This window comes from Tursiops truncatus, chromosome 3 (genome assembly GCF_011762595.2).
Source record: "Tursiops truncatus isolate mTurTru1 chromosome 3, mTurTru1.mat.Y, whole genome shotgun sequence".
NCBI lineage: Eukaryota > Metazoa > Chordata > Mammalia > Artiodactyla > Delphinidae > Tursiops > Tursiops truncatus.
Window position 1 is genome coordinate 74,986,489 of NC_047036.1, and position 27,800 is coordinate 75,014,288.

General features: G+C 36.8%; 1 protein-coding gene across 10 annotated transcripts in view; it reads right to left on the reverse strand.

Annotated features, from left to right (window-relative positions):
* Positions 1-27,800, reverse strand: part of ARB2A (ARB2 cotranscriptional regulator A) — a 427,234-nt gene that overhangs the window by 62,675 nt on the left and 336,759 nt on the right. For 6 of the 10 annotated variants that reach the window (XM_033853022.2, XM_073802319.1, XM_033853018.2 and 3 more), the window contains one exon: positions 2,915-2,971. The exons of the other annotated variants lie outside the window; for them this stretch is intronic. In XM_033853022.2, coding sequence (XP_033708913.1) covers positions 2,915-2,971 — 57 coding nt within the window. The remainder of the gene's footprint in view (positions 1-2,914; positions 2,972-27,800) is intronic. 10 annotated transcript variants of the gene reach the window in all.

A 27,800-nucleotide genomic window follows, 5' to 3' on the forward strand; every position in this document is an offset into this window, starting at 1 on the left:
ATATAAACCATCTCCCTCCTTACATAACTGTTATAATGAATTGACTACTAATATGTGTTAGGCACTGAGCTAATTAAGTGTTTTATATACACTATCAGTTGCTTTCACATAAAAGCCCCCCTGCCCCCAACATGAATACTTCACCAGAAGCAAGAAGGGTGGACAGTTCTGATTCTGTCTTTGCTACTGATTTCTAATAAACTCTGACTTATTCTTTAGCAACTGGGATGAGTCTCTTAAAGATAAATGAAGGTTGCCCAAGGTGTTGGTGAGAGAAGACCCAGATGTTCAAAGGATGCTTCTCTTCATACAAGTCCAGCTGTAATCTTGGGAAACTCAAACATCCACATGGATCATCTAGCCAATGCTCTGGGCCTCTCCATTCCTTGATCTTGGATGACCTTCTTCACTCCACTCAACTACCCATTCTTCATGTTTACCTCTGGTCATTGCAGCACTCTTCTGCAATAATAAATTTAGACATTCCTCCAATTTGACTACAACCTCCTATCTTTCTAACCATCTTACTCAAATAATCCCTTTATCCAACCTTAAAAAAAAACAACAACAATCTTATAGGGCTCCTAGTTCATTCACTCTCCTTTTTCCCTACTAGACTTTTTCTGTTTTCACTTCCCTCCTTAACTGCTTAGAGTCCATGGCCCAACATTTCAATATGTTTTCCTACACTACCTTGCCTCACTGTCCATGAAGTGCACTTGCCTGGAAAACCCCGAGGTTGGATGAACCCAGCTGACTGGCTTCTCTGGGTAACACACTGTTGCCCCTACAAACAAATCATCATCAGCCATAACTGGGCCCTCAGCCCTGCTCAGCCACTGTACTATGTAATCTTAGACAACTCTCCAGATATTATGATTTAAAGAATAAAAAAATCAAAAAGGTACTAGAGGAAAATAAAAGAGAATGTGTATAATTATGGGGTGGGATTTAAGGCATAAAAACAAGACCAGAAACTACAGAAAAAATGACTGACATTTTTGGCTCCATAAAAATTAAAAACTTCTGTATGAAAAAAAAAGAACCACCCCATAAGCAAAATGCAAAGATAAAAGGCAAAATATATACCACATATAATAAGGATTGTTATCCATCATTTATTAAGAACTCCTACAAATCAATAAGAAAATGATAAAGATTCAATAGAAAAAGATCTGGTAATTTATAAGATAAATATAAATAGCCAATAATTATATAAAAGTATGTTCAACGTTCCTGCTTATCAAGTAAACCCAAATTTAGTTGTTTTTTGTAGATGAGAGCAATTAAAATAATTAATAACACTTTTGCTTTTTCAGGATCCTTTAATAGCATTCGATACTGTCTACCAGCCCTCTGACTCAGAGCATTTCTCTTCCCCTGGTATTCCTTCCTCTGATTTCTTCCTTAGTTCTCAGAGGTCTCCTTCTGTGCTGCTCCTCAAGGACCTTGCTGCACAGCCATCATTTGCTGGGCTTCTCACTGAACATGCCCTCTGAGGGTGAGTTCTTCAGTCCAATCACTTGCAAATCTCTATCTCTTGAGTTTCAGTCAATATATCTAATAGCGTAGTTCATTTCTACTTGGCAGTCTTGTAGGCGCTGCCAACTCAGCATGTCAAAACTGAGCTAATCATTCCCCCACAAACGTGCTTCTCTTCCTGACTTCAGTTTCTCTGTTAATGAGAGAACATCCACACAGTTGCCCAAATCAAAAAAATTTGGGTGCCAACCTTGATGCTTTCCATTCTAATACCAATTCAGGTCCCGTTGACTCTCCTCACATCAAAATATTCTCTCCATCTCCACTGTCTCATCCTGGTCATCATAATCCAACTAGTTTTGATTAGTCTCATCTTCCCATCATCCTCCAATATATTCCCCTTATCAGAGCTGGAATGATATTCCCTAGAATTACAGTCCCTTTCTTTCCTTTACTTTTTTTTTAAGTCTATTTAAAAAAATAAATTTATTTATTTCATTTATTTTTGACTGTGTTGGGTCTTTGTTGCTTTGCGCGAGCTTTCTCTAGTTGCTGCAAGCAGGGGCTACTCTTCATTGCGGTATGTGGGCTTCTCATTGTGGTGGCTTCTCCTGTTGTGGAGCACAGGCTCTAGGCATGTGGGCTTCAGTAGTCGTGGCATGTGGGATCAGTAGCTGAGGCTTGCAGGTTCTAGAGCGCAGGCTCAGTAGTTATGGTGCACGGATTTAGTTGCTCCGCAGCATGTGGTATCTTCCCGGACCAGGGGTCGAACCCATGTCCCCTGCATTGGCAGGTGGATTCTTAAGTACTGTGCCAACAGGGGAGCCCCATTCCCTTTCTTAGAAGCCTTCTTTCCAAGTTCTCTTACAAGGTTTAGGAGGCTCGCCACAATCTAGTTCCTCCTGCTCACTCTCCAGTCTCACTTCTTTTCACAACTCTACCCTCATACTCTACTCTACGGCAATACTGAACTTTCTTCAGTCCTCAAACGTACAATGTATTCTCTTGCCTTTGTCTTTGCCTAGAACCTGGAAAACTATTTTCTGAGCCCCTACCCTTAGCCCTTACACATAATTCCACCCTCACCAAACAAAGTAGCTAACTCTTACACCTTTCAGTCCTTAGCTTTTTGAGAGCAGGGACTGTGTTTGTTGTTTTAGAGTTGTGTCCTTAGTACTTAGTACAGAACCTGGCATATGGAGGTGCAGAGTGGCTGAACATGAATGAGTATTGTGTCAAAACCCACAGTGCTGCATGCTTTACTCTGTCATTGTAAAAGTGGTGATGAATCATTAGAAGTCTTACTGTCCCAGATTAGACTAGGCCAAATTGCTTCCCCATATGCTAAGATAACAACATTCTCCCAGATGTTTGCTCACATAATTAAAAAATAAAGAAATTTGTTTGGAGTCAAGTCAGTCCTTAGACTTACCCTCTGTTCTTTTCCTTATCCTCACGCGCAGCAAAAATGGGTCAGAAATGTAGATATCTGGTAGATACGAAAAATTTCTTTATGTCCAAAAACAAATGAAAAATCTTGCCCTAGTAAACTTTTCTCCTCTTGGGCTTGTATTGGCTAACGGCATCACTGATCATCCACCTTGTAAAAGTAGGAAGCACTCATTTCTCTTTCTCATTTAAGCAGCAAGTTGCAGTCTCTGTTGCCTAGCAATGTACTCCTTCCTCTCCCATCTCCATGATAACCACTTTAATTCTCATCACGACCTCCCTGAATATACCTCTAACTGGTCTCATCTCGTTTAATCTCTTCTCCTCCAGTCTATCCTCACATCACCACCACCAACCTGATCATGCTAGTCCTAAACTCATAAAATTCTGGTGGATCCTCATTATCCCTAGAGGATAAAGTCCAAGCTACTCCTTAGCAGAATCCTCTCTATATTATAGACCTTATTTCCCATAACTCCTCATCTCATGGGCACTTGCGCTCAGCCATACTAAATTTTTCCATTCCCTGAAACCCTCGAAGCTAGTCTGTATTCTGTACTTGGGCATAAGATCTTATTTTCCTGTGTAGAATGCCCTATTTTTCTCTAGTCATTACTTCCGGAAGCAGTTCAAATTTTACTTCCGGTGAAGCCAGTGACTTCCCACTGCGCGTTCATAGCACTTCACGTGTTTTCCTAGTGTAATACTTACCACATTGCTTTGTAATCATTTATTTACATGCTGTTGTGGGGACTGGTAACCGTTCCTGAAAACCTTTGCTAAAACAATTAAAACAAAGCACGTGGATGCCCAGCACATTACATTTTCCAGCCTTCTTTGCCAGGTGTGGCCATTTCACTACATCCTTTCCAATGTTAACAAGTGTGGAATTTGTGTCACTTCTGGCCAATGCCTTAAGGAAGTGGGTAAGACTCCTCTGTGCTCTTATCGTCTCTTCCTGAGGTCTAGAATACTGATGAATCTGCAACCCAGCTGTGACCATGCAGATGACAATACTGCCTAGGTGGTGGTCAAGAAATAGGATGGAAGGAACCTGGTCCCTGAACCTGGCTGTGGGGGGTGATGCCATCTGCTTATCTGGAATGCCCACCTTGGACTGTTTCATGTGAAAGAAATGAACTTCTATATTCTCTATCTATCTGGGGTCTTTTTGTTAGGGCAGCTTAGCTTTACCTAGCTAATACAGGCATTTTTCTTCTTTTGGTTTGTTGGTACCTTAAGCTGGCTTATGCTTCTTTGTGTCTCCTGTGATAAGAAAACGGTACTTAAATTAATGCTAGCTGAATAAACCTTGAAGATAAAATGGTACCTTGCCTGTGCTCAGTCTTGCAGAAGGACCAGAGGCAAAGAGATAAGAAGAAGCAATGAACTATGAGAAATGTTTCGTATGTTACCATGTCTGGACATCTTTGGAGACGTTCAGGTCTAGCGATAAAGGATCTGAGGATGCTTAAAGAAATGGAACTAGGAAAACAGATGTAGAATCTGAGATCAGGCTAGGATGAAACACTGGTAACCTCTCCAAAAGGAACGGAGTAAATGAAGACCATCAACTGCACAAGCAGCAGAAATATGGTTCAGTAATACCCATACCTACCGGATACTGGTCTATTTTCCCCCTGGTAATCCTGCTTTATTGCTTAACTGTACATGAGCTAGTTCCTCAAGACAGGTACTTCCTCTCCTTCACTTCGTCCATCCCTACCATCAACCATGCTTCACAGTATTAACGCCCTTGTACAGCCTCCTCTCCCTGAATGTGAGCTGCCCTCATAACTTTCTTTTTGAACACAGAATATGGTAGAAGTGATGCTGCCTGACTTTTGAGGCTAGGTCATAAGTTCTGCAGCTACTGTCTGGGACTCTTGGAGTACTTACTTGCTCTTTGAATGCTCCCTCTTGAAACCCAGCACATGCGTCAGGAAGCCCAAGATACATGGAGAGGTCACGTGTAGTGCTCCAGTAGACAGCCCCGGCTGAATTCCCAGCCAAGAGCTAGCATCAGCTGCCAGCTGTGAATGAGCTCCTCTGGGTGTCCAGCTCAGTGACCTTTCAGATGACTCCGGCCCCAATGAGAATTTGACTCGAACCATATGAGAGATCCCAGGCAAGAACCTCCCAGCTAGCTCAGTCAACCCATGGGACCGTGAAAGATAACAGGTTGTTGTTTTAGGCCACTACATTTTTAGATGGTTTGTTATACAGAAGCAGATCACCAGAACACGAAAACTGATATAAACCTGAGCTTTGTATAACGTTTTGAAGACTTTTTCAGCATTACTTGGAAGTGGCTTGGGCTATTAAAGAACAGTGCCTCCTCAAAACCAATGTAACAGCCTTACTTTTTTCTTGACTTAATGTTTTTTTTCTCTTAAGTTTCAAAATCATCATAAAAAATAATGAATGTTTGAGGAGGCTATTCAAAACCTATTTTTCCTTCAATGTGCTTACTTCTTGAGTGGAAAAAGACACAGAACTATTGTGGAAACAACAAGTGGACTAAATTATGCTTAACTTCCTAAGAAAGACAAATTGGAATGGAACATGGAGTCAAAAAGTGCAAACATATCAGAACGATATTTTTGTAGTAATGCACAGATTGAAATTGGCAGCATTTATTACTAAATGGACATAGTTGGAATATAGTCACTGTGGTAACCAATCAGAAGAAATTGTCAAGACCTAGTCTGGTATCTACCCCATATATCCCCCATCAAATCAGATTATCTTCATTTAACCATCTCTCAATCTATGGCACTCCTCCGTACTACAGCTCTGGGATAACTTTGCTCTGCAAAATCAATCATTTGCTTCCAAATGAAAGTATCCTAAAGGCTTGGTAATCTTAGAAGAGGGCAAGACTATCTGAATTCTGAAATAATTAAAAAATATATAAAGTTTGAATGCAAGGAGTTTAATTTCAAGTCTCAGTTTCCATGCCTTCTTCTCTATCTACCTCTCAAACACCAAGTGTCTTAAAGCTGTTCGTGGTCCATCACTGCAATATCTTGACTTGTAGGCATTCCTATGCATGAAATCTTTCCTGAACCTCCATGATACTTCCTTGTGTCCGATTCTTTCAGTGATTTCACTAAATAGCTGACTGACCTGTTTGAAGAAAAAACTCAAGATGACTCTCATGGCCAAGTCACATGGATTCTATTCCTGTATGTATTTGGATTCTATCCCCTCTCTTCATTTTCACTCTCGTCATCAGCATTTAGGTCTTATTACCTTTTGCAGGGATGACAATAATGACCTTTAGGCTGCATTTTCCCTATCTTCAGACTTTCCTTCTCAATATATTTTACTCATAGCTGCTAGATCAATCTTTTTGAAGTACAGCTCTGATAGTTCATTTCCTTACTTAAACACCTTTGCTCCTACGGCCTTAAAGAAAAAAAACATACCCCGCCCCCTCAGCCTATCATTTAATATCCTCTGTCATATCACTGCCAAAAAATTTATAACTTTATTTTCCTTATTCTCCATTCACACTCATGATGCATCTACCAAACTCCCCTCTTGCTATTGTCAATTCTTATGTAACATATTCTATACTTTCTAGCCCTTGCTCCTGTTGACAATCCTCACTGAAATATTCTTCTTCCCTTCTGTGAATCTCCAAATCCTACCCATCTTTCTGGGTTCAGGCTTAATAGACCTTCCCTCCTCAATCCCCGAATGTCTTGTTGGCTCTTATAATTAGATAGAATTACACCTTCTTCCAAATTTTTCTATTACTTATATCAGTCTCTGCCTTGTGATCCTTATTTCTTTCTCCTTGAATTATTAAATTTATAAAATTTTATCTCCTTCCTACTGTCCTTTATTCTATGAAAAGCAGAATATTCTGCACATGTTATAAGTGCTCAATAATTATTGTTGCATGGGGGGGATGTTATTATTTTAATATGTTACTCATCGTAGATAATATTTAAATTTACCAGTGGTCATAGAGAGACTAATATGGGGAATGGGAGAAAAGAGAGATTATTTTTTGGTGGGAAAATATGAATCAAAAATACTACAGTGCCTGCCATACAAACAGCTCTCTTCTCATATTACTTTTTCTCATTTAAAAAGACAAGTTTGGTTAGATCTTCCTGTCATGTTGAGAAAAAGGATAATCCATCTGCCTATTTTCACATTTATTTAGTTCTTATTCATCTTTATACCTATTCTCTTTTCAAATCTTATGCTATGAGATAGCTCCATCTCATCTGTCCTAATAACTACTGGTTCTCTCATTTGTTTGCTTTTCCCTTTGGGTTTTGATACTTTATGCATATCTCTCGCCTTTATGAACATCTGGGAGTTACCTTGCTTTGGTATATAACGCTGGTCTTGCTTACCCCTTGAGTAAGCACTTATAGTCTTTAAATCTTTTGTTTAAAACTTTCCTTCTTATTAACATAAGCTTACTTAAATCATTTTACGACACCATTATTTAAGTAGCTAAATAATCCTACAAACAGCAAACTGAATGAAAATGTCACCTCATGTATGACATGGAGCCTTTATATTTTTTAATAAGTGCCTCACATACAACTCCTTTCTATTTCTTACGTAATTTTCTTGCTCAATTTTATGTTTGTGTGATGCCTCCATAATTAATTCAAACAACCACCCAAGTGAAAGTTTAATCTTAATGAAAAACGTTTTTAAACAAAAATAATGCAGGGAATTTATAGATCGCATTGTTTCTTACCACTTCAGCATGGCACATTTTCCCTGTTAATATTGGTACAATGTAGCGTTTTATGCCATTACATGTAAAATAATTTTTTTTTACAAATAAAACCCCTACCAAGTGGGTAGAATGAAGTATATTTTAATATAGATATTTTAATTTCTCTTAATTAAGACCTTGCAGAGATTCTGCATTCATGTTCTATGGAAAGCTCATATTCACATATTTAAAGAAGCAGTTTGCTTTAGGGCTTAACCATTAAAAAAAAATGCCTCTAACACTTGGATCCCATATTACTTTGATGGCATAATCTCAGACATATAATATTTTATAAAATAACTTGCAATACATCCCTCAGAGTGACCACGGGAGGAATATTTTAGTAAGGATGATTTTCAGAATTTGGAGGCTGGGTTAAAGGGCTCAGAGAGGTCTGAAGTATGTACGTTTAACAAAGTCATAAACTATACACAATTGATCTCAAGATAGAACTCAAGGTGTCTTGTTTCTAATCCTTTGTTGATTATCCTTGCATAGTAATTTTGCTTTCACTTATTTCTAAATTGGCAGCACCAAGGCACTGAATTTATTAATGAATTCAGCATACATTTTAAAAACGCTTGCTTATTCTGTGTCAAGCACTCGTCCAGATGCCGGAGATATATCTGAGCAAAACTAACAAAACTCACGTTCCAGCGGGGGTAGGAGAGGCCAATAACGAATTATAAACATAACAAATCACCCTAATATATAGAGTTTTGGACTGTCATTAATGTTATAGAAAAACAAAACAGCACAGAGAAGAGGCAGAGATGCAATTTTAAATAAGGTAGTCAGGATAGGAATTATTGAGGAGGTGACATTTTAATAAATACCTGAAGGAAATGAGGGGGTGACCCTTGTGGATATCTAAAGGTAGAACATTCTAGGCAGAGGCCAGTGCAAAGAAGTTGCAATCAATCATTCATGGCATGTCAGTCTCTGATGAAACCAGGAAACTAACATAGTCAAAGCAAAACTCTATAGATGAATACTCTAATATTTGGGATACTTAGAAAAATCACGTTCTATTTAACACTGATCTAGTAATTATTTACAGAATACAAACTATATGCAAGGCATTGAAAGAATAATGATAAAAAGATAGACACAGTTTTTGTCCTCACAAAGCTTAGAACTTAATGGAGGTGGGAAAGACAAGTATCAATAAATAGATAACCATATAGTAATATACACTATGATAGGGGTGGTACAGGGTGCCATCGGGGCAGAGGATAGGAGCATCTCTCCCAGATTATAGGAGATGTGATTTTAGAGAGAAAACTACTGGAGATTAAAGTCTTTCATTTCTACTCCCAACAACATAGACATCAGAGTTTATATAGAATCAAGTAGTAAACACTTAACGTGTATGTAATCCTCACACCACCATATGAGGTCAGCCCCATTATTATCATCGTTTTATAAGTGAAGGAATGAAGCACTGAGAAATAAGGCAACTTGTCCAAGGTCACAGAGATAGAAAGTGGCAGAGACAGGGTAAGTACTCAGGCAGTATGGGTTCAGAGTCTGTGCTCTTTTTTTTTTTAACATCTTTTTTGGAGTATAATTGCTTTACAATGGTGTGTTAGTTTCTGCTGTATAACAAAGTGAATCAGCTACACATATACATACATCCCCATATCTCCTCCCTCTTGTGTCTCCCTCCCTCCCTCCCTATCCCACCCCTCTAGATGGACACAAAGCACCAAGCTGATCTCCCTGTGTTATGCGGCTGCTCCCCACTAGCTATTTTACATTTGGTAGTGTATATATGTCTATGCCACTCTCTCACTTCATCCCAGCTTACCCTTCCCCCTCACCGCGTCCTTAAGTCCATTCTCTATGCCTGAGTCTTTATTCCTGTCCTGCCCCTAGGTTCTCCAGAACCATTTTTTTTTTTGGAGTCCATATATATGTGTTAGCATACGGTATTTGTTTTTTTCTTTCTGACTTACTTCACTCTGTATGACAGTCTCTAGGTCCATCGGCCTCGCTACAAATAACTCAATTTCGTTTCTTTTTATGGCTGAGTAATATTCCATTGTATATATGTGCCACATCTTCTTCATCCACTCATCTGTCAATGGACACCTAGGTTGCTTTCATGTCCTGGCTACTGTAAATAGAACTGCAATGAACATTGTGGTACATGCAGAGTCTGTGCTCTTAACTACTATCTTACACACATTCTGAGCAGCATGCCTGTGTAATAATTTGTTAACGAATAAAGATCTTCAGGTATGTTCTAGCTGCTTATAGGTAAAGCTTGGTATGGACTATCTGAATAGTTTGATTCTAGGATGAGTTTTTATCAGCATGACTTAGAATGCAGAAAGTCAGTTTTGTCTAAAAATTAAAATCAAATCATCTTGCTCAGACTGTGGTATGAACTTCTGACATTGGTATTCACTAGCCCATTAATATAAAAAGTCTGCACTAGGAACAGCTCTTCGGAATCCTCTCTCCCCTGACTTCCGACATTCTCAATAAATTAGAGAATGATCTGTTTTGAGTGCTGTCTATTGAGTGCAGCAGATCTTGTTCAGTGTCCTGGGTCCATAAATTCATTAAAAGAATCTGTCCTCTAGAGACTCAGCCCTGCTCTCAGATACTACCTTCACAGATAGAAGTCTGTTTGGCTCTTACTTAGAGTCCGTAAAAACACCAGGGATGCTCTGGACCAAATCACAGATTACATGACTTCTTCCAGGCTACCAGAGAGTTGTCAGATGATAACCATCCTGAGTAGGAACTGCACTACTGACCTAGATAAAACACCTAGATGAGCGCAGAATAAAGGTGCGTGTGGGTGTGGGAATGGACTGTGGAGCCTTGCAGAACTAAGTGTTTGCTCTGCTGGATTTCTAAGAGCTGATGATTTCCCATTTTCATCATGCCCCGCTCCTTGACTAGTTAGACAACTGGAAATTCTAACTGGGGATTGCACAAATTCTATCTGTTTTAGAAATAGCATCCTCTGACAATGATAAGTGACACAAATTCCAGTTGGAATTCTTAGAAAGACATAAACAACAGGAAGAGCAATTGTATATGAAAATGTGGAAATGGCAGGCAACGGAATTAGAATCCTAACATTTTTAAGACCATGAATACTTTTCTAATAATATCTATAGCAGAAAGCCATTGCGTGATTTAGCAAAAACTGTATGAATATTTATATAGCTTACGTGTAAACATCTTTGCTGTACAACTTGGTTATTTTCAGGTATGTACACAACATTAGATAACAGTGAAGTTCCATGTCTCATAAATCATTCTGAAGGCTGGACCCATCAACACGGAATATCCTAACAGCTTAACTGATGGGGGTGGGGGACACAATGTTTGAGGAAAGTCACATTAAGGTATAAATTTCAAAAAGAATAGGAAGAACAAAGATTTTATCAACTGAATTTGAGAGTGATGCTAGTAATAATGATAAAAGATAAAAATAAGTCAGAATAGGATGAAAGAAATTTGGGAAAAATAGTGATTAAAGATTAACGCTGATTTGAAATGGACTAATAATGCTATTTGATGAGTGTTACCATCTCATGCAGGAGAAGGTGTCATGATCAGTTTTCTATTTATAAAGAGAGCTCAATTTATTAGAATAACACTGACCAGGCTTATAGAGATGGCAACAAAATTCAACAGTTATTACTAATTTTTAGTTCTATCTTTTAATTCCATGTTCCTCTCAAAGCAAATAAATGTTTCTATAATATATAAATAACACAATTTAAAAAATTAAGTAAATAGAAACATACAAAAATATGTGTAACTGGTACTAAGTACTATTATACTGATCTGAACTTATACTGTGCATCAAAAAAAATGTTCTCTCTCTCCAAAACACTAGGTTGTCTTTGAGAGATAAAGAGTTCATAAATTTATAATGGTAACCAAATGAAAACACAGAGTAAACTTTGTAGATGAAAATATGGTTCTCCTAACGAAAGGCTAAAAACCAAGAGAAATGTAATGTGCATTAGATTCATATTGTGGGGAATGTGTTTGTATCTAATCTAATTTTGCATGCATTATTCCAGTGCTTTGAGAACAGAGTCACCACTGTAATCTTGCTCTGAATCGAAATAACGGAATCTGTCATTTGACATGTTGTAGTGTTTGCACTTTCATTATTGTTCATAGAATAATTGTATGCTTCTTTTTACTGTTATTCTGTAGCAGTTTCTCCCTTTAAAAATGCTACTCAAACTAGCTTCAGGAGGAATTTCAAAGTCAAAATCAGTCACTATGTTTCAGTAGACCTATTTTCAATATGCTCATATACATGTTTATGCATATCTGTTTTGATAAAATGTGACTCTTACATGTCTAGTATGTTATTTCCCCACAATTTGCATTGTTATAATAGGTTATTGATTGATTTTCAGTTTAAGGGACTAAGGTAGTATTCAGTAATGACTGAGTGCTACAAGTTTATTGCAAGTGCCCAAGGTTCACTCACTCCAAGCAATTTGGTCAATAACCAATTTTTATACTTCTATCTCCTTAGAAATTCCAAACCGATAATCCCTGTGTGTGTTTTTTTTTTAAATTATTTCAGTATCAGACTAACATTTCCCATGGAAATCAATATGGGTGCGATCCATTAGCCAAAAATCTGCAGTACTGCAATGCAAACATATTAAAAATATTGATCTTGCAAAGCTACTGATGTTTTGATTGACTTTAATGTTCGTAAGCAGCAATAACAGAATTTCAATGACTGAAACAAACTTTTGATTAAAATTATAGATTTTCTTGGAGGGGGTTTGCCATTTTACTGGTTTAAAACATATCACATGGCTTACTTGCCTGCCATAAATGATTGCAGTGGGATATACTTATCCAATTCTTTTTTTTTAAAATAAATTTATTTATTTAATTTTGGCTGTCTTGGGTCTTTGTTGCCGTGCGCGGGCTTTCTCTAGTTGTGGTGAGCGGGGTGGGGGGGCTACTCTTCATTGTGGTGCGCAGGCTTCTCATTGCGGTGGCTTCTCTTGTTGCGGAGCACAGGCTCTAGAGCGCAGGCTCAGTAGTTGTGGCGCACGGGCTTAGTTGCTCCACAGTATGTGGGATCTTCTCGGACCAGGGCTTGAATTGTACCCCCTGCACTGGCAGGCGGATTCTTAACCACTGTGCCACCAGGGAAGCCCTATCCAATTCTTTACTTGTACATATTTTAGTCTATCATAGCTTACACATCTTAAATCTACTTTGAACTGCTCTGACGTTGCAATTCCACTTCTTATTATATCACACACTGAGGCAGAATTTTCAGACTGAGAACAGCAGAAATCAAGAGCTCTAATCTTTCTTTTACCATTATGCAACCTTTGGGAAGGCATTTAACTCTCGGTTTAAATTCCCTAAATGTAAAATGGAATTAAGCTTGGAAATCAATGAACATTCTTATTACATTTTGAGATCAATGGACAGTGAAGACCATAACTTATACATACAAAAGATTACGTGACCCAAAGATATGTCTCTTAAAGAAAGCACAGAATTTTGAAGCTGTTCAATGATCACCTAGCAATGCTCCCATTTTATGTATGAAGAGACTGGGCTGAGCCCCCAAAAGTTACAATACAACCCAGCGAGCTTGTCTGAGGTCTTTCCTGACCACCCTATCTAAAATACACTACTGTGCCCTTACCAGGCACTCTCTCACTCCTTTAACCTACTTAATTTTTATCCTAACACCACTATGTTTTATACACACACACACACACACACACACACACACACACATAGAATTTGTCTATTTATTACCTATATCCTCTTTTGAAATTTAACTCTATGCAACAGGAATTTTGTTTATCCTTATCATTGCCAAATCCCTAGCAACCAGAATAGTGTCTGATATACAGGAGATCTCAGTAAATGCTTTTTTAATGAATGAAGAAAGGAAGGCAACAGAACTGCTAATGGAATGGGGTTGGGTTGGGTAGGGATGAAATGGGGAAAGGACTTGATTCTCTCGACTCTCACTCAGTCCACTGCTGCTCTAAAGTTTCCTTCTTAGTATGTTCCTTTTACTTCTTGGGATTTCCAGATACAAGTATCCAAGGGGATTTGGACCCATATCTATTGTATTGTACTGTATATCTTTGTCAAAGTTCAACGATATTTTCAAATTCGTTTTAACCATTTCATTATTCAATTATTAATCTTTCCCCTGGATTTTTTTCTCCATTTGTTTGCTCTACCTTCCACCGTGTTAAAACTGTTAAGACATTCTCTACATTTTTTACTTGGGACATTTCACTGGAATAAAGAAAAACATCAATAGTTTCAGCAAAAAATGGCAATTACAAATTACCCATTTATCAGCTGCTTGTTTCATTTCTACTCTAATCACTCGCACATAGTCCTTCAGGGGAAGGACCAAAAAATAGCTTGCAAATGTGCAAGGGACTTTAGCCTCCTCATAAAGTCTATTAGCTTTCTCCCAAATTACCCTAAATACATACACAGTATATTTGTAAATATATAATGCAGCTCAAAAACAAATCCCACCGGCTCTCTTCCACAAGGCTGCCGCCACCACAAACCTTCCGGAACTCTCTCTGCTGCTGCTCTCTGGTAGGTGTAGGGGAAGCAGTGGTTCAGAGCTACAAGATCTGGGTTAGCATCTCATACTTATAAACTTTGTGAACCTCGGTTTGTTCATCTGTAAGAAAGCTCATAACACTCACTGCAGAGATGTACCATGAGGAGTAAACAAGATGATACACATAGAGTGAATGGTTCACGGCAGGTGTGCAAACAGGGTTGGTTCCCTTCTTCTCTTCACACATCAGTAAAGAAAATAATACCTAACAATGCTTCCTGTTTATTAGTACTATTTTTTTTTAATTCCTTAAGACTCTCACTTCTCTGTGGCTCATAGAATTCGAATCTCTTTATAAAGACTACAGAGCAGAAACTAAAACTGAAAAAGGGGGTTTAGATATTCGTGTGAGACCATAAGTGGTTTCTGGGAAGCAGTGAGGGAGATGGAAGGTAAAACTATTTCAAAGACACAAATGATATGATCAAATAGGCAAAAGAAATACTTTGATGGCTGGAGAAGACACTCTATACAAGTACCAGGGGCCTCAGGGTAGGAGGTAAGGCTGCATTTTGAGCAGGATAATAGTATTACTCTCTCCCACATGCTGTTACCTCTGCCTATTCCACCCTCATAAGTGGTCAGTGCCCTAACATTCCCACCCTCCTTAATCCATTCCTAGGAACTACCTTCAGCTTCATAAGCATCTACTCTTGATCCAACCCTCAAAAACAGCGCTGATATTACTTCGACTCTGCCATTGAAAGCCTGAGTGAAATATACTCATGACTTAATCACACACCATCCAATGTGTCATGGCACCACAGAAAGTGTGTCCGTTGGCTCTCCAAGCCACTGTTAAAACCACCAGATCTTCACTTTTGAGGGGACCATATACCCTTTGAGAATATGATAAAGGCTATGATTCTCTCCCTATAACTTCAGTTCAATACAGAATTTCAAAGGGTTTATGGAACTCTCTGGAGCTCTGCCATGGATCCCCAGGCCTGAGGGTAATCTTTCTGAGTTGGAAAATATCAAGATGCCCTCTCTTCTCACAGCATTGCAGGTACAGAGTATGAAGATATTTGCTTATGGGTGAAGAAGGGAAGGAGAGGAGAGAGGCAAGTTTTAAATGGAAAGTGTTATTTTTTTCTTCAAGTTAGAAAGTATTCAGATGAAGGAAAAAGACCATTCAAATGCCAGGACTTGGATGCATGCACCATAAGTTGAATGCATGCAAGTCAGAAGATTTGGCTTAACTCCAGGTACAAAATATTTCAGCTCCATGGGGGAAGCTAACCATAGGCCAAAACCTCACAGCATATATGTAAACCATTTAGTATTCTAAAAGGTCCAATATTTTAATTTCTCAAGAGATTCTCAAACTTCTCAGAAATTTAAATAATGCAAACGTTTTAAATATAGAGGGCTAGCAGTTGTTGAGAAATATTCTGGCATGGATTCTAATGGAGATTTGTTGATCTTTTTTCAGGGACACACTAGAAAATTTAAAACAGTCAGTGAGCACTTGGAAGACATCACCCTAATTTGTAACTATTTTAAGGCACATCAGATTAGGGTCTGAAACTTCCAGATATTACGCTTCTAAATTGTAGGGTAAAGCATTTGTCCTCTTTAACTGAAGATAAAAATTGGAAAAAAAATATTTCAAAGGCTTTTTACTCTAGTAACCACTGCCCCCATCCACATATTCTTCAATTAAGCAACTATTGGTCAGAGAGCAGAGAATAAAAGCTGTCTAGTGAAAACTCAATGAAGCTGGCAGAGAAATGCTTAGTAATGTCAAAAGAGAGACTTGAGCTCAAAGAACTCTGTAATTGAGATTATTGCTAAATTTTTGACGGTTTTCAATTTATAAGGTTCCCTTCCCACAAACTGGCCTTAAAAGCTTACATTAAAAATGTGGCCAGAAAAACAATTTGGTGATTCCTCAAAAAGTTAAACACAGAATTACTATTTTGAACCATCAATTTGACTCCTAGGTATATAAGCAAGGGAACTGAATACAGGCATTCAAACAAAAACTTGTACATAAATGTTCATAGCAGCACTACTCATGATAGTCAAAAAGTGGAAAAAACCCAAATGTCCATTAACTGAGGAATGGATAGACAAAATGTGGTATATAGTCATACAACAGAATATCATTCAGCAGTAAAAAGGAATGAAGAACTGATACATGCTACAACATGAACCTTGAAAACATGAAGCTAAATGAAAGAAGCCAGACACAAGAAGCCACATATTGTATAATACTATTTATATGAAACGTCCAGAATAGGCAAATCCAGAGAGACACAAAGCCGATTAGTGGCTGCCAGGGGCTCGGGAGAAGGGTGAATGGGTAGTGGCTGCTTAATGGGTATGGGGTTTCTTTTTTGGAGTGATGAAAATATTCTGGAATTAGATAGTAGTGACGGTTGCACAAAACTGTGAATGCACTGTAAGTCACTGAATTTGTACACTTCAAATTGGTTATAACGGTGAATTTTATGTTATGTAAATTTTACTTCAATTTTTAAAATGTGGTCAAAATTTTTTTTTCATTTTATTTGTTATAATTCTGGTGAATAAAGATATTAGTGAAACAAATTCCTACTGAAATTAAAAATTGGATACTACCATAGGTGTTTTCTTTTTGAAACTCATAAAATTTCTACATCTGATTGGCTGCACCTCACTGAAGTGGGAAATAATTCAATCATCTGGATAGTTAAGAATATTATCATAGATATATATTTACAATTCCGGCAAAACACGGCAAGGACAAATGGGGGAATAAATTTACTTTGCCCAAAATTCACTGGAAGCTGAGCAACTCTACTTTACTTTAGATAAGTGAACAAAATCTTACCAAAATGTAGTGATTTAATTCAAAAAATAAAGGATTTATTGCTTTATATTTGCCCTTCTTGATGTGCAAAAGCAGTGAGTTTTTTTTTTTTTTTTTTTTTTTTCTTCTGCTTACAGGATACAAGGCAAGATCCACCTGGTAAGATTTGGGAAGTCTGAAATGAAGTAAATTCACCAAATATTCATAAAGCACCTAATTACATATCTACACATAGTCACTATATTAAACTTGATTTTTAAATATATTTTAATTTTACATTCAATTAAAAAAATCATTAATTTTTAGCATTTATTCTTTTTTAATATAAGCATTTAAGGGTATAAATTTGTAGTTTCATTATGGCACAGTTCTAAGTATTTTCTAGATTTATTCTTTGATCTATAAGTTATTTGGATGACTTTTTCTTTTCTCTGCTCTTTTACTTCCTCCCCAATTTTTATTGTAAAAAGATTTAAACCTATAAGAGTTGTAACAGTACAATGATTATCCATATACCTTTCCCATAGGTTCAATAACTGTTAACATTTTGCCATATGTGCTTCTTTGCTTTCATGTACTTTTTTTTCCTGAACCATTTGAGGGTTAGCTGCAAACAAATGATTTATTTAACAACTGTACTGCAAGTATTTGTTTTCTGTCAAAGTCATAAGAGTTGTATTGGGATACATTCTTTTTTTTTTTTTTTTTGGGATACATTCTTTATAGTCATTCACCTTCATAAGAGTAAAAGTTAGAAAGTGCATTATAATAATTATCTCGACTTTTCTGTAAAATTTGTCATTGTTCTATATGTACTCTGAAGGCAATGTGCATTCTATTTCTTTCGTATGATAACATTCTAATTTCTGACTTGGACATATTTTTCCATGTTAAATGGTCTTCTGCACCTTCCAACTCAAATCTTTCCCTTTTTCCAAGTCTCATCTTCCATAGACACGACACACATATTCATACATCTATTCTGTTAGCCTTGGAATAAAGCCTTGTTGTGTGTAACGCTCACCAGGGTACTTATTTTCTGCTTTAATTTAAATTTTAGTTGCATGACACACTGCCTCAATGAGATGATAATCTCAGTGAGAAGATAGGGTGCAGGCCTTTTTAACCTCATGGTGAGTGGATACTAAACTTCTTTCTCAACTTAACTAAAATATTCTAGCATGATACTAGAATATTAGTATCACTAGATATTCACATTGAAGGAATGTGAATACACTGAAGATTATATACATTTATTTCTACTGAGTTATATATATAAGTGCTATAAACTCATATAAATTAATACCATAGTCTGGTTGACAATTTATTTTTGTGTCACTGAATCCAACCCTCATATTCTCCAGATGAAAGAATTTTCCTGCTGAAAGAGTTCTGACAGATTTTCTAGCTCAGTCATATATAATCCTATACTTTTTCACATAGAGGAAACAGATCTACAGAAGGTAAATGACTGACCCAACATAAAACTTTTGAAGAGCAAAACCAAAACTAGACTTAGATGAGTTAATAGGTCTAAAGAACTTAGAGCAGGGCCTGGCTGACATAGGAAGGGCTTAAAAAATATCATTAGCCTCAGAATCAAGGTTTTTGGATGCCCATTTCAGCGTATTTTCTGCTAAAACACATTGTCTCAGAATTCTACAGTAAAATAATGAAGACAATCATTTGGGAAGCATGCTATACCTTCTTTTTTGAGCAAGAGATACGTGGCAGGAAATCAGGCAGAGGCTGTTGTCAGAAGAGGCTCTGACCATTCTTCCCTACCAGAGGTTGTAAACTGCTTGCCTATGGGCCTGATCTGAATGGTTTTTATTTTATTTGACCTATACAATAGCTTTAAAAACTTAAGTTAGCTGCAACACTTAAAATTAGAGAGATTTCAAATAAATATGTAGATTTCTGGCTTCTTTGGGAAAACTAGAAAAATTTGACAACACTGGGCTTGCATTCCTAAATGTCACTCATCAGTGGGGTTTGAATTTGTAACTCTTGTCCTTTAGCTAAGGTCTTAATTATGATTAATGCATAGAATGATAACTTTGATTCATGTAGTAAGAACTACATTAGTTAGAAAATATTAAGTGATACTTGTTTGCTATACATAACTGCTAGCTGTACCTATTTCCTATAGTAGGAAAATGCATTATTATAATAAGGATAAAAACAAAAGTGATTGTACTGTTTAAAGGATTAATTATAATTTAACCAGAAAATCCATTTGAAGAGAAGAACCCCCTGTCTGGACTTCAGTTACATAAGATACCACTGTATTTTTCTTTTATGAGAGATGCTGGTCCAATAACCTTGATTCATGTGTTAAATAAAAACAAATGACACAATTATATTTGGAACCATTTTTTTCCTAATTTAAATATAGCCCTTAAGATCTGAAAATGTTTTAGTTAGCCTGCTTTTGACCGGAACTAAGCAGCTATAAGAGAAAAAATTAAAAATAAAAATAGGTTACAACACATTAAATATCCTCTCTCTGCCACCTTACATTTTTTGGTGCTAAAACATATGCTCTGCCACCTGCAGATAAAAGTCACACACTGAGAGTGTATATTCTGACAAGAATTACTAGTTACAAGCATGCCTAGTGATTTTGGACAGTAGCACTTAAGAAACCTTCAATCTGGCAGTTTTATCACCGCACATTTTGTCAAGTATTCCTACAGTCTACAGTTGTACAAGTTTGGGGATTTGACCTTTGGGAGAAAACAAAATAAAATGAAACCAAAAGGATCCCAGGGTAGCATTTTGATCTAACTTGTTCTGTTTTTTCTGGTCAGACACATACCTTTTTTTCCAATTTATTTTAGATCTCATGACAATGAAAATACAATGGACTTTTGCATTTTATGATAGAGTAAATCTGTCTATTGAAAGACCAAGAAAACTTCCATTCCTAGGCACACTGGGAAAATCTATCATAGGAGTTAAAAATTATTGTTGCTCCATAAGGAATTTATTTTCCTATCTTATATTTCCTTTACCCTTGCTTGGTTTTTTATTTTATCTTATTCTGTATTTATATAGTTAATGTTTCATCTTGTTCCAAAAAGGGTTTGTGGCTTACAAAAAGAAGCTCAGGCAGGACTTCCAGTGATGGCAAGCTAAGAGACTGGCAAATCTTCTCCCCAAATACAACTATAAAAGTCGACAAAATCGTCAAGTGCAACCATTTCAGCACTCCAGAAATCAACCAAAGGCAAACAACTTAAGAAGCGTTTATTCATGAAAAACTGCTGAACTACAGGTAAGAACAGTGGCAATCTGTGTCAGCGGCAGCTCAGTAGGCATGGTAGAGCTTCCAGGGTGGGATTGGCTGTGAAAAACCTGCACCTTTGCTGCTAGATGGGCTTGACTTGACTTGGAGTAGAAGGAGAAAAACCCATGCCCAAGGGTATTAACAAGCAAATAAAGCGAACTTGGTGGGAAACTGACCCCAAAAGCTCATGACCCTGCTAGACAGAGGTTGTGATCTTACTTGGGGTGAGCAGCAGACCAGTGGACTAGTCAGAAATCTAATAGGGAGATCCTGGAAGTGAGAAAGCCACTGAGAGACTACATGAATCCCCACACATCCCTCCTGGCTGGGAGGATGAGCACTGGCACAGAAATCTCAGGAAAACCCAGGAGAAAATGAAATGTTGAGGTAGGCTTGAAAACTGCAAGAATTTTTCATGCATTCTGCAACTCACACACAGATTCACCCAGAGCCACAGTGCCTTGGGATGACTGTACCAACTCTGGCCATTAAACTATGCAGGCAAAGGGGGATCTCCAGGAAGCCAGACTAAAATGAAAATAGCAATTTAAAAAAATTGCAGCAACAGCAATAACCCTGAACGGAAAAACATCAGAATCTAGAGTTGCTGTCACTACTCCTATTCAATATAGTGCAGGACATTATAGCCAATGCAGTAGGCAAAAAAACAAATGAAAGGCATACATATTAGAAAGGAAGATATAAACTGTCTTTATTTATAGATGACATGGTCCTATATGTAGGAAATCATAAAGATTCCACCAAAAAATTCTAGAACTAATGAATTTTTCGTAAGGTTACAGAATACAAAACCAATAGGCAAAAATCAATTTTAATTCTTTATACTAGCAATAAACAATTTGAAAATGAAATTAAGAAAAGAATTCTGCTCATGATAGCATCAAAAAGAAAGAAAAATTAAGAATATATTTTACAAAAGACGTGTTAAAACACTAATAAAAAATTGCTAAGAGAAATTACAGATGATCTAAATAAAGAACAAAGAAGAACTTACACCACCTAATTTCAAAATGTACTATAAAGCTACAATATTCAAAACACGATGGCATTCATATGAAAAACAACCATAAAGATCAATGGAGCAGAATTTAAAGTTTATTAATAAATCCTTAGTTTATGGTCAGCTGATTTTTGAGAAAGGTCCAAGGCAATTCAATGGGGAAAAGATAGTTTTTTTCAACAAATGGTGCTGGGAAAATTAGATATCCACATGCTAAAAAATCAATTTAGATCCTTACCATATACCATACACAAAAATCAACTGAAAATGAGTCATACCTAAATGTTAGAGCTAAAACTATAAAACTTCTGCAACAAAACAACAAATAATCATTGTGACCTTGGGTTTGGCAAAGATTTTTTAGATATGATGCCAAAAACATGATCCATAAAAGAAAAAAGAATGACAAATTGAAAATCATCAAATTTTGAACTCATAAAAAACTTCTCTTCAAAAGATACCATGTAGAAGAGATAAGCTGCAGCTTGGGTAAAACATCTGTAAATCACACATCTGATAAGAGACTTGTATTCAGAATATATAAAGAATTACTTCAACCCAATAATAAGACAAACATCAAATTTAAAAATAGGCAAAAGAAACATTTCACCAAAGAAAACAAACATATGGCTAATAAACACAAGAAACCACACTCAACATCAAGTAGTCACAAATTAAAACCACATTGAGATAACACCACACACCCACTAGACTATAATCAAAAGGACTGAACATACCAAGTGTTGGTAAGGATGTGAAGAAACTGGAACTCTCATATTTTGCTGATGTGAATATAAAATAGTGTAGCCATTTTTAAAAAGTTTTATAGTTCCTTAAAAAGCTAAATATAAACTATTACATATAGAATGGATAAACAACAGGTCCTACTGTATAGCACAGGGAACTATATTCAATATCTTGTGATAAACCATAATGGAAAAGATTATAAAAAAGAATGTATATATGTGTATAACTGAGTCACTTTTCTGTACAGCAGAAATTAACACAATATTGTAAATCAATTATACTTTAATTAAAAAATAAATTTTAAAAAGCTAAATATAAACTAGTCAAATGACCCACAAATTCCACTCCTAAGTTTACACTCAAGATAAATGAAAATATATGTCTGGACTGATTCATATGTGAATGTATTATATATTATACAGTATTATACATAATAGCTCCAAGCTGAAAAGAATTCAAATGTCTATCAACCGGCTAACAGATAAACGAAATGCAATACTATTTTTTTTTTTGCGGTACGCGGGCCTCTCACCGCTGCGGCCTCTCCCGTTGCGGAGCACAGGCTCCGGACGCGCAGGCTCAGCGGCCATGGCTCACGGGCCCAGCCGCTCCACGGCATGTGGGATCTTCCCAGACCGGGGCACAAGCCCGTATCCCCTGCATCGGCAGGTGGACTCTGAACCACTGAGCCACCAGGGAAGCCCTGGAATACTATTTAGCAATGAAAAGGAATGAACTAGTGATATGTGCTACCACATGGTTGAACCTCATAAACATTGTAAGCAAAATAAGCCAGACATAAAAGACCACATACTGTATGACTCTATTTATATGATATCTATGGAGAGAGCAGATCACTGGTTGTCTGGGGCCATGGGTGGGAGCAGGACTGACTGCAAATGGGCACAAAGAAACTTTCTGGGGTGATGGAAATATACTAAAATGGGATTGTGGTGATAATTGTGCAACTATAAATTTGCTAAAAAATTATTGAATTGTACACTTACATGGATTTAATAGTACATAAATTCTACTTAAATAATTCTATTAGAAAGAAACACAATATAAAATTATATGAAAGTACAAAAACATTTGAAGAAGTCAAGGCAAAAACAAAAAATGGAAAAGAAAATAATGAACAAATATGATTTGTCCTATTTAGTTGCTACAGGTGAGATGCAAATTTATCTCTAAGCTCCCAAATGGCTTAAGCTATGAGGAGACTACAGTGGGTATGTCAGTGGTTTTCAAACATGGGAAACCACTGGGGATTACCTGGGGATCTTTGAAAAGGTTGATGCCTGGATCCCACCCTAGACATTCTGAATGAACTGTAATAGGAAAGAGGCCTTGGCTGCTCAGGTAATGCTCTTGTGGAACAAAGTTTGGAAACCACTGGAATAACATACTATAAGATTTTCATTGTTCATATGATAAAAAAAAAAAAATAACTGGGGAAGAACTGAATTCTGGGAAGGATTTCTCCTATGGGTCCTCCTAGGAGAGAACCTCATAAGATGTAGCGGATTACTGCCTCTAAGTCAGCCACCCCCTGGCCCATCATGGGCCCTGAATGGGTTGCAGGGGTGCAGAGACAGTGATCCTTCAGCTGGAGCCTGTGGCCTCCCACCTTGAGCAGTCCCCCCCCATCCATACCAGGATACTGAACAAGTATTATATTTTTTATAACATGTGCCAAAAAATAAAAAGCACTTCACCTAAAAGATATCTACAACAGCTGTAATGGGGAGTTTTATGTAATTGTTTCTTTTAACAAGCTGATTACAAAACAGAGAATACAATTCAGTTAAAACATTTCTGCAAGGGGCCAAAAATGTCCAGTTATCTATGACCTGGCTTCATTTATCCCATAGTATTATATATAGCTACAAAACCCACCTGAACTCCTGCTTTTAGGTGGCATTTATGTCAATTAATTTACATTATTTATTAAAGAGGTCACCTTCCCTCACCATGGGGGCCAAGTTTGGCCAAAGGAGCTGGCCGTGACGCCCAATGAACGTTCCCTGATGCCTCAGAAACCGTGAAAGGCCCTTCGATGTCTGCCTCTCCAAAATCTACAGCTTAAATGTGATTTTTAATCACTGTAACCACAACATAAACTACACTGCAGAATAACAAGCTTGTAGAATATTCATGTTATTTATGAGGGACTGACCTAAGATTTAAAAAATTATAGTTAATCTTTAGTCCGAACCTTCCCCTCCTTCTCCATTTAAGTGAATTCCACACAGAGTGACTGTTTATAGTGTGTGTCACTGGTGAGCACTAAGATTCTACCCTTCAGAATTTTTTCAGAGCACAAAATTTCAGGTACAGAAGCTTACCAATATGGGGTGTGGCTTATGGCTCCATATATTCTCCTGGTCAACTGCAAACCTTACTCAGGAGAATCTTCCTGGGGAGTTTTCCCAGCAAACGTGACTTTGAGGAGATAGCCTTGATAAGTACATTAGTTAATCTTTATGGTTCTCTACCCCATTAGTCACATCACTACACGAGAGTTACACCAACTATAGACAGTAGAATCATCTTACATATTAATTTCCCATATGACACATCAGATTCCTGTATCAAGAGCTCCTGTTTCAAATCAAAAAGTTAGGTTCTTGCCCATATATATATATATATATATATATATATATATATAAAACCACAATATTCCATCTAACTATAAAGAAATTCCATTCTTCCCCTAATGAATTTTTACTATCTATAAAAGTGAACCAAGAAGATTTTACTCTTATTATATGGATACTGAAATCACCTTGGTTTACTCTGAAAAATGAAAGAATGAAAGAGTATGAATACACATATTTCTAAAATGTGTGCATAATCAAAAGAGGATTTCAGAGAAAAGTACAAATGTGAGGACAGCAAAAAGAAAAAAGTAGTCCATGAATGTTCAGCACTTATGGGTAAAACTTAAGCAAAAACTATAGCTAAAAATTTTTTAAAAAGCGCCCTTAAGTCTCTTTATTAGTTTAAAATTCATCACAAATATAGAACTGCCTTCTGCTCCAATCCCCTTAAGTCATCTTGTTAAATTTTGTCACAACATGTGTTACTGTAGTTCTACACTTTTACCTTTGCACTTTGTAGTGTGTAGCAGAGCAACATAATTAACCACTGCTAGGTAGTGTTTACGTTAGTTCTCAAAAGGTTAAGAAGCTGATTATAGCTAAAATCAGCTTTGCCTGAGGCTTCAGGGGCTCTGTGTAATCAAATTAGACAAGCAGGGCACAGTGTCACCTAACACAAACCAGTGGTACTTTCTTCTTTGCTCTGACCTCTTCCGCTCCCCCCCCTTTTTTTTTATTAGGGGAACAACTCAGGCTTTGTGCTTTTACCAGATAATTTTAAAAGACTTGTTTCTAATAAATTTGACATGAAATCTCATAAGATGTCCACCTGTTCAAAAGTACTGACAGCAAGTAGAGAAATTTTTGAAAAAAAATTTGAGAAAAAATCTTGTTAAAAAGAAGTCTACATTTAGAGAGCTTGAGCTGTTTTAAAGAAAGTATTTTTTTAAAAGGCAGGTGACAACACGATCACATGTACATGATGTTACGAATATTTCCTAGCTTTGGACAGACTGTCAGTTTTGTTCTGCAGAAAACCACACAGTGGCTTATCTGCTTCCAAGAGAACTCAGAGAACTTTATAAACCTGATAGATAACACATTAGCATTTCTAAGAAGCCATGGGTAACACACTCTGCTGAGTTATAGCTCATCCTCTCTCCATCTCTACTCTTTGAAGTCAGGCAAGACGAACTGTATAATGGACGCATTTAAGGAGGAGGTTTAATAAGGTGAGGAGAAGAGCACACCAGCCCTACTTCAGAGACTCCCTTTCCACAAGGTGCTAAATTTAAATGCAGTAAGAAGTATCAGTCAAATCCAAATCTTGCTACCTTTGAGCCTAAAGGGAACAAAAGAATGAACACTAGATATTTTAAAAGAAAAGCAATGGCAAATTTAAATAAAATCTAGAATCTTGTTCTTAAAAAATTTATGAATCATTATTAAAACTATTTGACTTTAAACTTTTGGTCCAAATGCTACATATTTATTACTGTGCTTGAAATATAGAAACAACATGAATGTAAACATCCTACACATGAGTGATCAGGAGAATATGAGTTTTGCTAATGATTTATTCTGGGCAATAAAATCAAAACTTGTTATTTTAATTGATTATGTCATAAAGAGTTCCTGGAGAAGTCAAATCTTGCTATTTGCACAGTCAGACAATTTCTGCTAATCCAGCAGTACTTAACAAATTCACATGTGGTTAGCTTGTCTTGCTGTAGCTGTATATCACATTTCTGTGCTGCAAGCTGTGCAAAAAAAATCAATATGCCAAGTTTAACAAAAGGACAGGAAACATGATGTTCTCCTATATTTCCAATGAACCTCAAATGACTCTGCTGTTCATACTCAGTGCAATTTATGGCAGCGAAATGTATTCTTCAATGAAAAAAATCTACAATGGAGTGAATTATATAAATTCAGAGCTGAAGTTCTGTCTTATTCCATAATAACAATTTATTTAGAAGATTCTGACATTCCGATTCAATGTGCACGGTACAATCAGCCATTCACAAGGCGTATTTTATTTTTCTTGATGAAGGCTAAAGTATATTCCTTAGCCCAAATAAATACATGCTGCCTATCTATGGTAATACTTTGATATACATATTTAATTTATGTTTTGGAGACTTTTTTCCACGATCTCTTTTCACATGTGAAACACAAGATGAGACGGTATCTATTTGGCAAATGCTTTAAATTATAACACTAAGGACAAAAAGCTCAGTGGGTACTGAGCTACTGCATTGGTTAATTGATTCGAGATTTTAACATCTTCTTTTACTGCCGCAGAAATACACTATGTGTGGAAGTAGATTAGGACGAAATGTTAAGAATGAGGTAGGAGTGGTCATGACCAATAGGTCAGCACAGAGTGGTGCCACTTCTGCCTTCTCAAGTCAGTGATGTGGAACTAAATGTGGCAAAACAACCAGTAAGCTGGACTTCAGCCAAAGGAATCAGAACTGTTGCCACAGTTGCCTGTTTTGTTTTGTTTTTTTTGTAGTTGTTGCTGCTGGTATTTTTGGTTTTGTTTTTTAATTTGAGTAAAAATGAATTGGCTTTAGGAATCTTCAAAAGGGACATACACAAAGAAAAATAAGGAAGCTAAACAATCCACAATTACAGAGGAATTCACTTAAACATATGGAAAACTCTTTGGTAATTTCTCTTCATTCCAATGAGCAGCAGTAAATGGATTAATGGCACTTAGCTGGGAGACCATGTCCGTGATCAGAACTGAAGGTATAAACTGTTATATACAACACACTCAGAAGATCACACTTATTTCTAACTTTCTACTAATGTGTTATTTGTAGGACAAATTTCATTCATAGATTAATATACTATTTAAAAGAGGATGGGCATTAAGTTCCCAATCAGAAAATAACAGTGTAATGATTTTAAGTGTTGAATAATATTAATGTTGCTATAAATAATCATTTCAGTAAAATTCATATTCCTATTTCAAAACAGAGGATACAACATGGCCCAGAATACTGATAAGAAGTTTTTG